The sequence below is a fragment of the Apaloderma vittatum genome, unplaced genomic scaffold, assembly GCF_000703405.1.
Source record: "Apaloderma vittatum isolate BGI_N311 unplaced genomic scaffold, ASM70340v1 scaffold42477, whole genome shotgun sequence".
Lineage (NCBI taxonomy): Eukaryota > Metazoa > Chordata > Aves > Trogoniformes > Trogonidae > Apaloderma > Apaloderma vittatum.
This window is the reverse complement of record NW_009728671.1, coordinates 262-15,093: the sequence shown is the minus strand read 5'-3', so window position 1 is coordinate 15,093 and position 14,832 is coordinate 262. Positions and strand designations below refer to the sequence as shown.

Here is a 14,832-nt window from a genome sequence, read left to right as displayed (position 1 = left end):
AGAATTGCTGATCCTAGTTCTGTGACTTGTGCAGACTGGCCTGTTCCCCATGATGCCATGCTCCGAACAAGAAAGGGGTGACATATGAGTAGTATTACATTATCTTAAACATAAAATCTACTTTTTAGGAAAAAAAAAAAATAAGTATTCAGCATACATTTCTAGAGATGACTGTTTCCTTGTTGATTGCTTTGGATAGGTTGGACTTGCTATTTCTTTGTTTTCAGCATTGATGGTCGTGTATGTCCCCTTGCGAAGCCTCTGTATTGGCTGTCAGATCGATGAGGATGCACAGATATCCTGTTTGCAGAAGTCCAAGATTCCTAGAAACCAATAAGAAAATACACACTTATAGATGCTAACAGCTATGAGAAGAATAAATTCTTCAGATAATATTTACTTACACAGCAGGATACAGGTAAAATTCCCCTTTCAAGTGTCAGTTCTTTAACAACTTAGATTTACAGAAGTCTAACTTATTGTAGAATCTTCATTTATTTCAATACAGATTTTCAGATCCCAGAACAGCTTGACCCTGGCTCTTAGAGAGTTTCAGTTTTAGCGATAGATAAATGCTCACTTAACAGAGCTTTCAGTGGAAAATAATGAAAAGCCCAGCCCTTAAGTTTATAAAGGTTTCGATCTTGAGTTCTCTAGTGTGCTCTTTTTAAAACAGAAATTATTTAACTCATTTTGAAGTTAATTCAATAATTAAATACAAAATTTCTGATCTTTTTCCCAAGATTGGCATGTTCAAATGAATATTATATTCCTTTTTCCTAGAACTGATCTTTGGAATCAAAGAGAAAAATTTCAGAGTGGGAGTAAACCTGCTCTATTTCAATAATATCATATTTGCTCTAAAATGTATTGGTTATTCTGTTCCTGAAGAGCTTCAGTTTTGGTGCTTTCGGATAGGAGTTTTAAAAAGCTCTAAAGGAGCTCCAAATACAGTACTCTTTGGAAAACTGTTACTAACAGGATTACATGGGACATACTTCTCCAGTTTAAACAAAATAGTAATAGGCACAGAAGTTAAATCAGCTAAGCTATGCTTAACTTGGAATTCAGAACTTGACTTTACCTGCAGGTGTACAATTAAACACTGCTTCTGCCAGCTGAAAGAAAGACACTCCAAGAATTTCCTGATAGCTCATGTGACTTGCAGCAACGAGGTACTGAGTAGTATCTTTGAAAAGCAGATCACTTTCACCATACTTCCATGACTTAAAGAGATTGAATTCAGAATCCCGTTTGCTTCCTAGAGATTCCTAAAGAGAAAAGAAGTAAATTCCACAGCTTGGATCATGAATAGCAAAGTAAAGCTGGTGACCCTCAGTTCTATAGTAAGATCTAGCAGAAAAAAGGCTCCACTTTCACCTAGTACTGTCCTTACTCACACAAAAAGATGCAGTTTTGCACCAGTTCATTTCTCAGCCAACGTATGACCGCTGCAGAATAGTACCTGATGCCAAAATACCCCTTCAAAAGAATCCAGATAATTATTTTCTCACTCTCCTACGCATATCCTTAATTATTTCATATTGGACTTGAAGGCACTTTACACACTTAGTCTATAAAGCTTTTCACCTCGAAAGAGTTTTCAGCAGTTTGACGTAACAAGTGCTAACACACTAACTTTTCCCCTCTTGTCTGTCTTACCTGCGACTTCATTAGAAAGTCATAAATTTTAGTGACAGTCACCGGTCGAGTCATGACCGCACTGGGGGGAATGGGGCCAAGGTTGCAGCCTGCCCATTCTGTGACCGCAGTGCGCGTTCCATCCGGACACAAGAGTTCGAAGTCGGTAGGGGCATAACCCTTTCCCCAGCCAGAAATGTCCAGATCTGAAAAGACAGAGGCAGCATGCTACGTGGTCATTCGTTAGAAACACGTAAGGAGCCAGGTAGTGTTTTTCTGCTGAGGGATCAGGTCAGCGAGCTTAAGCTACACCTGTCAACTAAAAACTAGAGTAGTATCAAGGCATGCAGCTTATCATGCCTCATCGATAACCAGATCACTTTCTGAAAACAAAGTCAGCCAGCATGTCCATTGCTTCCCCAAACAAATGGCTCACTGCTGCATCAATTCCCAGGGCTTTCCAGGCCCTTATAGCTCCACTTGGTTGTAGATAGATTCCTCTCCTAGAAAAGCATCTTCTGTTACTGAAATTGCCCAGAATAGAATGTCAGCTCGCTTTACCAAGCTGAACAAACTGGGCATTCTTTTTCTCTCCAACTCTATGAAAAGGCAGCCTATTTTGGCTGTTAGAGCAGTACACATAATTTAAGAGATTGTAGGGATTTAATCTACTGTAACCAAAATCATTTTAATAAAAAAAATCCCATTGCTAGATTGTTGCAAAGATAACTATTTCCCAGAGGAAATTAAACATTTCACATCGTAATAACAATGTTGTTTTAGAAATTGTGAAAGGCAAAATAATTTGCAGTATTTTTACCTATTAAGCTATTTGGACTCTTTATTCCATAAGTGCCTGTGAAACAACATGAGAAAGCTGCCATGTCATGATGAAACCATAGAACACCTCAGCACACACAGCCCACAGCATCGCCCTTACCTGTCATTTTCATTCCTGAAACTCTGACTAAAAACAACAGGGACATGCACTATGGCTGCTTATGGGAGAAGATCTTGTGGAAAAAGTTACTTGCTTTTTAAAGCTTTGATCTTTCAAAACATTAGTGCAGACTCTGGCGATGATTACTCCCCCTCCCATGCATTGATCTCTGCACTCAGTGATTCTTCCACTTTCCTCTCCACAGATGAACAGTATTTGAACTTTGAGCTTTACTGGAACACCTACATGCAGGAAAGTTCTTGTGTTTTCCCAGCAACAAACACCAACTTAGACCTAGACCGAACCTGTAAAAGCTGATCCTCACGAGTGATGGCATCTGTGTGAGAAGTAACCAATGCTAATGAACATTCTCAAAGGAAAATATAATGCCTGCATCTCACTTTTTATGTTCTGGAGTAGACTGGAGTGTTCCATGAACGATACATCTCCGAAGCTTCTTCCACTGGGATTGCCAACTAGACACCTAGTGTAGGAAGAAAACCCAAGAAGTTATCAGAGATAGCCACCACAAGATGACCGACATTTGAACAGTCATCTGAAACTAAACCAGAAGTAGCTGGAAGTATCCCTCTTGGTTGTTATATGGAACAAGTTAGTGATGTCAGTATAGATCTTGGGGGACAGTGTTCATGTATTTGATAAGACAATCCCTTTCCTCCCTTAAAGCAGCTCCCAAGCCAACGTTGTGGCACAATGCCCGTGCAGTCTCACCTGTGCTAGCCAGGACAGAAGATGTAATTTAACTAGGTGCATTACATATATTACATATATAAGGGTGCTTTCACCTTTAATATTCTTCTCTGCCTAATATCCTTCTCTTCAATTATTTACTTCTCTGACATCTCCAATCTATTTAATTACCTCCCATACCCTACACAGCTTCTTACTATATCACCTCTGCTCTCTGACTTAACTACTTTTCATCCTTTCTCTTTAATGAGTCAGTACCAATGTTCTACACTTTACACGTTTGGAAGCATTGCCTTGCTCTGGAAATGGTTTCATGACTGTTGTAATTCACCAGTCAGCCGAACATCCCGTAGCAGCTGCAACCAAAATAAAATACATGCTAGCAAAACGTTTTATAGCCAGTTGCTTTAAAAAAAACCTGAAACCACACCAAATCAAAAAGTAATGAAAAACATCAGGAAAATAACAAGCCCATTGCAGCTATTGCTCAGCGTTTCTGACTCTGGCAGAAAGCTTACCTCAGTGCCCCCATATTGCCATAGTAACGTTCATTGTGACTTGCAGCACATCTGCTAGATACTCGAGCCCCTTCCACCTCACTGTCTCCAATGCACACCTTGCACAGGTTTCCATCTGATCCTGGCATGCAGCCCTTCCAAAAGTAATTCTGATAAGCTGGGTAAAGAAAACCAAGGTGAGATTAAGGCAAGGCATGCCAAAGCCTCTTCATGTACAGGAAAACACACGAATGGAATTCCATCCTAACAGCTAAGAAGAAGAGGGCTAAATAACGTGAAAAATCACATACAGTCGGATAGGAGGACGAGCTGCTTTAACACCCTTTGAGACTGCAAATCCTCATGGCTCAATCCATTTTACTCCCAAATTTAGATTTCAGATTTCCATGGTCTAGTCAACAGGAAACTCAGAGCAGCCCTTACCAGAGCCAATGTCACAGTTCTCAGTATTATTTTCCAGCGGTCCCACTGTGTATCTGGAAAGAAGTAACCATCCTCCAGGACTGTACAGGTGACTGTGGCAGGATCGCCTTCCCCTAAGGTTATGGATGTTAATCTGTTTGGCATTTTTCTTAGCTAGCGCAACAGCGTAAACAGGTGGTAGTGCTGTAAAACAATGACAACATCTAGTTATACAAAGGCAATTAAGTATTCCAAACAGGTACAGACCCCCTCTTCCCTCCCTCGCCCTGTCATGACATCTTCAGTTACAATACAGGTTCTGCATTCTTTGCTCAGCCACAACACCCTTGTCCTAGCTGCCTGGCATTATCTGTAAAGCTCCTACTGAGCATGCACAGCAAAGTCTTTCCCAAACCAACACGCAAATACTTTCCTCCTCCACAAATCCTAGATGCAGTCCCAGGAAAATCTAACCCTTTTGCCTTCTCAAAGTTGTCCCGTTACCTTTGCGCTTAAGATGAATGAGTTTCCCTGCTTCCTCTGTGCTCTCAGCAGCCAGGGCACAATCTCCCCCTGGAGAGGAGAGACAACCATTAAGGATCTCGTGACTGCTGTCATTCCTATTACCTAGCAGCACCCCATCAGAAACTTGCAATCCTCTTGAGCCTCATCAGTATCTCTGTCCATTTTAGAGAGAAATATAACAAACAGCAGAGCAAATGCTAGAACAAGTTAGTAGAAGAGATGGGAGGAGTATTTGGATGAGTATATTCCTGCTTCCATCATAAAACATCCCAAACTGTGGCAATTTAACTATATTTTTAATGGTACTCTTTTGATTCTCTCCTTTCTTGCTAAGGTCACATGAGAACTTACCATAACATTCTGCAGCTACAGGCACCAATCCACACCTCCCTGCAAAGTAGACATGTGTTGCATCCAGGGTGACCGCATCAGCCTCACTACTCTGCCAACAGCATTTTAGAAAATAACAAAAACAGGATTTGCATGAATTGCGTAACCAAGCAGCTGCATTTCCCTGCTGGTTGGCAAGTCCCCTGCATAACTTCCCTTCCATTCCCACTGGTTCTAGCGTACGAGCTGGTTTTCCTTCTGTGCAGCTCAGACAAGGATGTACATACCCTGCGTGGTTTTATCATGTACCCTGACCAGAGGGAGTCTCCTACCTTGATCATTTCAATGCATTTGGTCATGGACGTTGCTTGGACACAGACTAACGGGTCAGATTTGATGCTCAATGCCCAGTCCTCACATTTGCGAAGCTCAGCATCACTGATGCAGCACCAGCGCACAACACTGTTGTCCAAAGAGCTCCCTGAATCAGAAGGAAGGGGCACAGTGAGATCACGTCACCTGTGCACCAATCTGTTCTTTGTTAAGGAGATGCTTAGGTCTCATGGACTTGTTCCTGGAAGGGAGGAATACCACGGAAAGAGAACTTTTTCTTCCCTTTCCTTATCTACACTCCTCTGGAAGGCTTCTCACCTTCATGGCCTAGTCCCTTAAGGAGAGCTACATAATCCAGACCAAGGACATAGGCAATCTCCAGCGGCTCCTCAAGAAGCTGAAAGTGCTGAGTGGCATCACGGAACAGCAAGTTCTTTCCCCCAAAGGGTGCTGAAGTGAAGAGTTCAAACCTGGCTCTTTCCTTTCCTTTTCGCCCAAAGAGGCGCTAGGACAAGAACAACATTTTAATTACAACAAATCTGCTCATCCTTCTAGTAACAGGCAGCCTCATCCTTCCCTCCCTTCATACCAGTGGTTTGTAACATAGCACTCAGGGTTCCATCACACAGGGACAAATCCCACAGGTACTGCAGTGAGTGGATGGTTCCAGTCCTTAAAATCCAAAAATACGATTCACTTTTATGATAAATTTTTCCCATCTTAGTTATTCCAGTCTATTGGGCTGTGCTCAATGAGTCCTACCCTAGAAAGGCAACTGAGGGAGTATAGCCAAGTGAGAAACATTTGTGATAAACATCGGTGCAGTAAACGGGTGCAAGATAATTTGTGCTCTTCGATGGGGAAGTACCATGTGCAAAGTAGCTCTGTTCAGCCTGATGGTACTGAAACAGAAGAAAGTACTGAGAAGCACACTAGGAACACTGCTGCACTGCCAGTGTTCTGTATGGGGGTACACTGCCATGGTACATGTTAACAAATGCACTCGCAAAGGCATATGATGATGTCTCAATAAAGAAGAGTTTTTGTACAGCTACTATCTACTAGAGTTTGTGTGACAGCACAACCCACCTCGCTGGGTTGAATTATTCACTGTCTACTGGACTATTTTAAGGACTGGATGACTTCATAACTTCTTTAAATTTCCATTTAAATATGCATTTCAGGTTCGGCTTCAAATAGACTCCTGGATGTCAAGGTAACACATACTATTTATAAGTTGAGAAAAAGAGAGGAACAAAAGTGAAACCTGCCTGAACCTAGTTAAATTCAGTTAAAGATATCCCTGACTACTACAGGGGGGGTGGATTAAATGGCTTTTAAAGGTCTCTTCCAATCCAGTTCTGTGATTATATGATTCTGCATGTCCCCCCCAGCTACATCAGAATTCCTGTAAGTAAGTTGCAGGATAGGATGAACACCATCGGCCATTTTCCAGTTTGGTTGTTATGGCATCTTCCCCTTCTTTACTTATTTATTCTCAGCCTTTTACAGAAGAACACTTCAGAGAAAAGTAAAACCATCTTCCAGAAGCCAATGCAGGATCCTTCTCCCAGAAGAACCAGTTTTTAGTGCTTTGTTCACACTAACAATACATTTCTCAAGAAAGAAGGCAAACTGAACAGTAATCTCCACAGAAAGATGGAAGAAAAACCTGTGTCTGGAGATGTACAGCTTGATCTACTTACCTGGATCATGCCGAGAAAATTGCTGGCAATCTTCTGGAAGTTGTGGCGGGTGATGATACCACGGCCAGGCCCCTTGCCCAAGTTACAGGTGCTGTACTCAGTGAGCTCAGCTGTTGTTCCATCAGGACATAAGAGTTCATATTCCTGTTGTTCTGACTCTGAAACAAGAGGACACTCATGAATCCACGAAGTGAGACATGACTTGGCAGCAGGCACAGAAGACAAAATGTTTTTCAGAGGAGGTTGCTCAAAGATTATGCTGGCAGCCCAGCGTACCAAGCACACTTGGGCAATTTGCCTTTGACATGCTCTTCTCTTAACAAAGAGAGGACCTCAGCCAGAGGCACTGCAAAATACTCTTTAAGCTGTACCCCTGAAAATACGTTTGCTCAGAAATACCTACCTGCAAATACTACTGCTAACCACCTTCACCAACGTTGGTAAAGAGCTAGACTGAATTTAAAAACGCAGCACAGATACACTGCACATTCTAGCAGCTCAATACACTGAATTTTAAAAGGAATCTTATAACTTAGCGAACACAAATACTGACAGCTGCATCAGAGATTTCAGGATAAAGAAATCACCTGTTTAAAAACATCTATCTGCTCCCATTCTAAGAAAGTCCTGTGAGCAATTATTGCCCACTTACTCTTTCGTCTTGTTTCCTTCTGACTTGTGCGGAGAGCAAGAAATACCACTGAACTGTTTGCAGGGATTGAATTTTCCCTGGAAACAACAAAAATACAGGCATATCCCCCAAACTCCCCTGCAGAAAAGGGCACAGCCAGAGGTTAAAAGGAATCTGAGCTTTTAGGATCACCTGTGGCACTCATAATTGTTAGATGATCTAAAAAGGCAACATCTGCGACTCCATTCTTCAAGCACCTGCAGGAAGACAAATGTCATCCTATTAACATGTCACCTGGCTTTTCCTCCCTCACAAGTTCTTTTTCCCTGAAGGTAAATTCAGGAGCAGTGGCACAGAGCTCACCTGAAGGCTCCCTCAGAGTCATAGAAGGGCTCGTTACTGCTTGTCTCACAGAAGTGGTTCTTGTCTCTGACATAGGATTTTTGTCCTTGGCAGAGAGCACACAGTTGAGGAGCAGCAACACCAACTCCAGGGATGCAACTTGCATTGAAATACTCACTGATTACTGCAGATGTAGAGGAAAAAAGTAATGTGCTTACGTATAAAAGTCAAATGGGAAAAAATGGAAGAAGGAAAAGGGGCCAAACACATCACAGACATAACTAGGACCATGGTGCTTTAATAAATAAATGAATAATACAGCAAATGCAGCTTCATTGTCCAAACTGCAAATTTGAAATGGTTGCTGAAAACAGAGCGATCAAATTTTGCTTGTTTAAAACCATCTTTGTGCTGTTGCATACAGAGCACAAAGATTTCCTGTTTCAGAAGAGAGCTAAGAGCCACTCCAAGAAGATATCTCATCCACAAAGCACTTCAGTTTCCACATAGCTTAGTTCATTCCACACCTGCTTCCATTTCACCCACCTTGGCTCAGAGGTTGCGCCTCATCCCAGGCAAGATCATTTCTTGCAAGGAGAAAGCCAAGTGGAATATTCCAGCCTGAGGTCCATCTGGCTCCATTGTGGCAGCTGCGCGTGCCTCGTAGCCTCTGGATATCCAGAGATCCTCGTTTGGCAATGGCCACAGCAAACACACAATTTCCTGTGAAAGGACAAAATATGTAACAGGAATAACTAAATCCCAGTTCTGCAGTTTCCATCTGTGCACAGGAGTTCAGCTATTTCTGTGAGCAAAAGGAAAAAAAATCTTAGACACATGAAACATAGGTACTCGTGCCAGAAACTGGCTACGTGGCACCTTGTCGAGCTGAGCGATGCAAGTGATGTGCAAAGCAAGAATGTAAAAACCTGGTGAAAAAGGCTTACAAGGTCATCCAGTTCCATCATCCAAAGCAATTGCTTCTCAAGATTTTCAACATTTCTACCACATTGTTCAGGTATTGTAATAGAAAGAACACCTATGTCTTATCCTCAGAACATATTTACCACCTGAAACATCAATTCCACTACGATTTCATAGTTCTTCAGCAAAAAAAAAATTAATTCTGTTCTCATACCATCCCCTTATTAGTCCCTTCCTACATCCTTCTGTTAATTTGGCTTGCTTCTCAGATTCATGTCCCCCAAGTATTTTCTACGATATGCTTGATTTCAGCTCAGGCTTATTTATTCTTGTTTCATAAACCATTCATTGCACAGACTGTTCAGGTCTGCCGCAGACGAAGAGGAATCTTACCGTAAGATTCTTCACCTTATATTCTCATGTCTTTAGGGTGAGAAGGAGAACTAACTGAGTCATAGGCTGGACTTGATGATCTCAGAGGTCTTTTCCAGCCTCAATAATTCTGTGATTCTGTGCATTTCTGAGAGAAGCTAATCTCTTAAAGACTCGCTACTAAATGTTCAATTATACAAGTAAAGAGCATGGTATAAGAATTCACACACATTCCTACAAGATATAGAACTCCAGTACATTAGTGCTGTGGGCAGGGGTAGATACAAACAATTTGTTGTAGTGACAGGACCACAGGCAGAGAGGCTGCTAGATACAAAGCACTGCTGGTATTTTATTCATCATCACCAAGTATTTTACGAACAGCTATTGGTAACTTCCATACTCCTGAGAAGTTAACGAACAGGAACAGACATCTTTTCAAGAATTCTTGAGCTTTGTCTTTCACTGCACAGCAATTTATTAGCCAGATCAGAAGTATAGCTTATTCTCTTGCTTTACAAACATACCTTGATCATAGATCTCCTTTGCCACCACCGTCAAACCATACAGCTTTACAGCCGAGTAAACATCTCCAGCATCCAAAGAGGCAGCATCTGCTTTATTCACCTTAAAAACAACAGCAAAACCCTCAAAACAAGTACGTTTACAGGGAAACAAACAGATCAGCTGCAAGAGCAGAGTAGCTGCCTGAGAAGCAGTAACCAGTGTTTTTTACAAGTATTTGCTTTGTTTTTAATTGAATGCCTGCTACTAAACATGGTGAAAAGTTAGCAATGAAGGCTGAGTTACCTACAAACAATACAAGTTTTAAAAACTCACTCGGATTTTATCAATGCAGTCATATGTATTGTGGGCTCTGATGCAAGAAATCCTAGAAAAAGAATTGACAGTAGCCAGGGGCAGCACAGCCATAAGTGCTTTGGACAGTTCAGCACACTTTCTCTGTTCTAGGTCAGAAAGGGTGCACCATCGGAATTTCTTCCCTGTAGGATCAAAAAAGAAGTCATGATTTGTAGGATTTAGTGAAAAAGAATGCTCGGTTTATGACCTTGTGGAAGAAAGACATTATTTTATTTTATTTAACTTCTTTATGAAGTTGTTTCTGCTCACCCACACTCACATATTTGCACACATACAGGCACACGGGAGATGTGCCCAAACAGTCTGACCAAGATCACTTTTGCCCAACACAGAGAACAACGAATGCTTGCTGTCACAGCTTGACTATGTCTCTTTGCTTCCTCTTGACTGGCAGAAAAATGTTTTTTAGGTAGCTTTTTCAAGAATAAACAATTATTATGGCATGATCTTTTGGCTCAGAATCTTCCTTCCTTCATCCTCCATGAATTTTAGGCAAGGTTGCCACTCAAAATGAGGAAACAAAGGCAACGACATCTGTACGGCTACAGTCTGTTTCCCCTTGGGACAGCAAGCAGAGGAATGGCACCTACAATGTAGAGTAACCTTGTTACCATCTTCCTGTTATCAGTTTGCAGCTTTTCTCCCAAAAGGTCAACTGTGATGTGACCTTAGCAGAGCACAGACCTTCTAATCTTGGTGTACAGAACGCATTCCCCAGGGTTTGTCAGTTTTAGTGCTCTTAGTTGTGTCCTTAGTGATCAATACAGGCCATTCTTTTAACCTTTGCTCTGCCGTTTCCTCTGGTGCTTTCACACACATGCATGATGTATATTTCTCTTACAAAGTTCTACAGGTTCAGAATCAAGACTGCAGAAAACCAAGAAATATAGAAGGAGGATGTTGATAGGGGATCAAGTTGCTTTAGCTTTGTTGAATTTAGTCTTTAGAGAGGGGATTGTTGTTTTTTAAACAAACTGGTGCTCCAAGTCCCAGCTGTCTCAGAGCACTGAGCTACGTGCCGTGTTAGAACAGCGTTTCCCACTGAACACCGTGCTTTGTTGAATTGTGTTTCTTCCCCATTTTCTTTCCAGGAAAGAACTATGTGACTTTAAATAAGCCCCACATCAGAGCTCCAAGGTCAGAAAACCTAGAGGAGAAGTATGAAAGTTTTAAGTTGGAAGAAATTCACAATTAAATGCTACTTTATAAGAGAGCAAACCAAGGCCCTCAGTCCAAGAGGTGAGGATCTGGGACTACAGCAATTCTGCTACTTGGTCCTTCTTCTGTTTTTAAACAATGTACTATGCAAGTATTTCTTCAGCAATGACAAACAGCTTGCTGGATTTCCTTCAAGTTACAGAGGTGTATCTTCCATGAGAATACCCACTACGAAAGACAGAAACTAGGGACAATTTGGTTATTGATAATGAAGAATCATGTACTATGTTGAACAGGGTATTGAATAAACATTAACAAAATTAAACAAATTAACAAAATTAAACAAAATCTTACCTCTTCCAAGCAGGAAGTTAGTAAGATTTATCTCCATTTCTGGATGCCAAATGAAGTAATTAAATAACCTGCACAGTAACATGGTGCAGAACTGTAGCAGAAGTGAACTATTCAGTTGTCAGATCTTTTTCCAGCTGAAAACTAAGTAACCAATTTAAAAAAAAACAACCCAAAACATATCAGCAGAAAGAAAGGGTTAGGAAGATGCAATTAAAAGTAGAGGAGACAGTGAAAACCTCCTTTACCTGGAGGAGTCAGGGGTATGGTTGTTTTAAACTGACTATAAGGCTGCATCTTAAGGGAGTCCAGACACATCAACAACATTTCCTCTTCTGCTTTAGGCTCCAGTTATTCCATCTTGGATGTATTATGACTTACTTTGTATTATTCCTTCTACTCTGAACTATATCATCATATATATCTCAATAAAATACTACACAATTAAGGAGAAAAAAGGTGATTATTGTATATAAAACCAGCATGCTGTTATGTAACTTGAGAGAACCTTATAATGTGTAATGAAGACCAAGACTGAATACACAGAAAACACTGCAACATCTCTAACATTGTGATTTAAGCTTTTGGCTCTCTGGCAATCTGCTAACATTAAACAAAAATATTGCCCAGAATAAAAGTGTTTGCAATTAAAACGTTGAAGTTTTTACTTTCTTTGAGCATCAGACATTACCCCATTTGTTTTGATGTTAATTCAGCACAAAAAGAACCCGTTGTGGTTTCAGAGGGCAGCAGCTTGAAATGCGCTGATTCATTTTGACAGCGTTAATGAGTACGCAGATCTCAGCTATTTAAAGGAAACAAAACTTCACTGAATCACCAAGAAACTAAGTGTATCAAGCTGCTTCAGAACTAACAGGGTCACCATCTGCCAATGATCAAACAGGAAAAATACAGGCAAATGGAAATCACAGGCACAGTTCTAGCTGCAACTTCTGTGCACAGAAGAAAACAAAACCAAAATACACATTAGTTTGTATCCTGGTAACCCACCCAGGGGTCACCCTCTCTGCAGCAGCCTTACCTGAAGACAGCAAAGGGAAGATGATTAGGACAATTAAAATCATTATCTTCATTATTACAGCAGTTCAGCAAGGATCCTCTCTCTACCCAGACGCTCTGCCTTCTCATACCAGGAATTCCACAGCGATGACCAAGTTTCTGGAAGATAACAAAGGAGCTTTAGGCATCAACAAGGATAAAACAAGTTTAAGAAAAATACCAAACTGTCAGGGGATGGTATATCCTTGTATGCAAAGGAGAAAGGGGCAGTGTCCTATTCCTATCCACTGATGGAAAATACCTGTGCATTTTCTGCTTTGTTATGAACAGACATGGGAAGAAACGCAAGCCCCTGCTTTTGAAACAAATTGTGCTTCTGTCTTGAAAGGCACCAAAATGCTTTTGAGGGATAGGTAAGACTTGCATCTACCTTACAGAACAGAATTGGCCAAACTACTGAACATACCTTGTTACAGAATATTTAAGGGTCCTTCTTACCTTTTCACCTGATAATGCTCTTATCTTTTTGAGCATTTTTAAACAAAAAGTAATCCTGTGCCTCCCTAAGAACTCAGAATAGACCTGTGACACTGCTGATGCTCCTCTCTTCATTCCATTGCAGCACAGCAGTCTCATCTAAACTGTTTTCTAGCACTTAGCCTGAAGTATTACCTCTTAATTACTCTACAGCAGCCATGATTAACAACATTAACAATATAGAAGGGAAAAAAATAACTAAATAAAAAAGAGCATATATACAAAAGCATAAATGTGCATACTGAACTGATGTGATAACTGCTAACACAGTTTTATCTTTCCTGTTCAGGAGAGAAGTGACTGTTCCAAGAGTCTTGGAGAAAGCAAGTCTTTTTACTAATTTTGCTTTCCTTCTTAATCTAATGGATTTTCTTAGTACTTTCTCTTCTTAAGGTATTTTTGCCCATACTTTCCACACATTTCTTTTGTTGCCTTATGTACTTTTCCCTAGTGATTCACAGGCCTTATTCCTCACTTCTTTTGCGTTCATGTACATGCTTATCTCAGTGTTTCACAAGTTCCCTCACTAGATCTGCAGCATTTGTTGAGGTTTGTTTCCCACTAGTCCAACCATGGGAAGAGTTACATTTCTTACTCCTTCCTGCACTCCCTGAACAAATGTTCTCAAGCCCCAAGATCTCCTTCTCTCATTTGCTAAGAGACTAACTGCGGTATTAACCCACACTTTGACCTGGCTCAGCTGCACAGGGCCGGCACAGCTCAGGACCCTTGGGGAATTATGTTTTACTCCTCAGTGAGTGTAGCCTATATAATCTTTTGATACAGTATATTATCAGATGTTAAAGAAAAACTCACAAATGTAAGAAGAAAACATGATAAAAGCAATTTTAAAATAGTTAAAGGTACGCATATTTAATTTTAATTCCAGGAAGAAAGATTAGATCAGGACAGATCACTAATCAGTTAAGTCAATGTCAATTAATACACGCTATGAACAAGTGTGTTTCATTTAACTACACCTTAACCTCTGAATCACTCCTGAATCACTTCTGGGGAAACCTGTCAGTCAAGCCCACCCAGCCGGGTGCAGTTAGACATCAAAGCTAATGGATCTTGCAATGCCTGTAGCAAAGCAACCAAGAGGACCAAATCCCCCCTTCTTTGAGGTTTTACTTCCTGCCAGTCCTACCATTATGCACAGGATATATGCACATCCCAACAACTCAGTCAGCTAATAACACTACGTCACCTGAAGGCTGCATCTGGATCTCTGCTCAGATTCTACATATTTAAAAATAGAAGGCCTTCCCGTACATGTCTGAGATCAATCACAGTTACAGTCCAGGATGCTTATGCAGGTACTATGCTGCTGTCTGTGGTGATGTGAAGAAAGCAGAATGTCATGATGGTGTAGTAGACTTCATTCAGGCCTCATCAGGAAAACAAACACTAATCACAAATGAGTTCCGTGCAGAGGACCATGTCCTAAAGCACTGAGGATGCGGAAGCCCAGCAGCAAGGCTCTGGAATTCTTTTCCTGCGGATTCA

General features: G+C 41.0%; 1 protein-coding gene across 1 annotated transcript; it reads right to left on the bottom strand.

The window, feature by feature from the left end:
- Positions 1 to 273: 273 nt before the first annotated feature.
- Positions 274 to 12,889, bottom strand: LOC104268572 (melanotransferrin-like). The gene is made up of 17 exons (XM_009874140.1): positions 12,809 to 12,889; positions 10,216 to 10,379; positions 9,903 to 10,002; positions 8,626 to 8,802; positions 8,101 to 8,263; positions 7,930 to 7,994; positions 7,107 to 7,264; positions 5,719 to 5,905; positions 5,400 to 5,548; positions 5,089 to 5,179; positions 4,717 to 4,785; positions 4,234 to 4,416; positions 3,811 to 3,967; positions 2,983 to 3,065; positions 1,663 to 1,847; positions 1,085 to 1,271; positions 274 to 323 (listed from the first exon to the last, which is right to left on the bottom strand). The coding sequence occupies exons 1-17, from the start codon at positions 12,858 to 12,860 to the stop codon at positions 274 to 276; spliced, it is 2,220 nt and encodes a 739-aa protein (XP_009872442.1). The 5' UTR covers positions 12,861 to 12,889.
- Between the last annotated feature and the right edge of the window lie 1,943 nt (positions 12,890 to 14,832).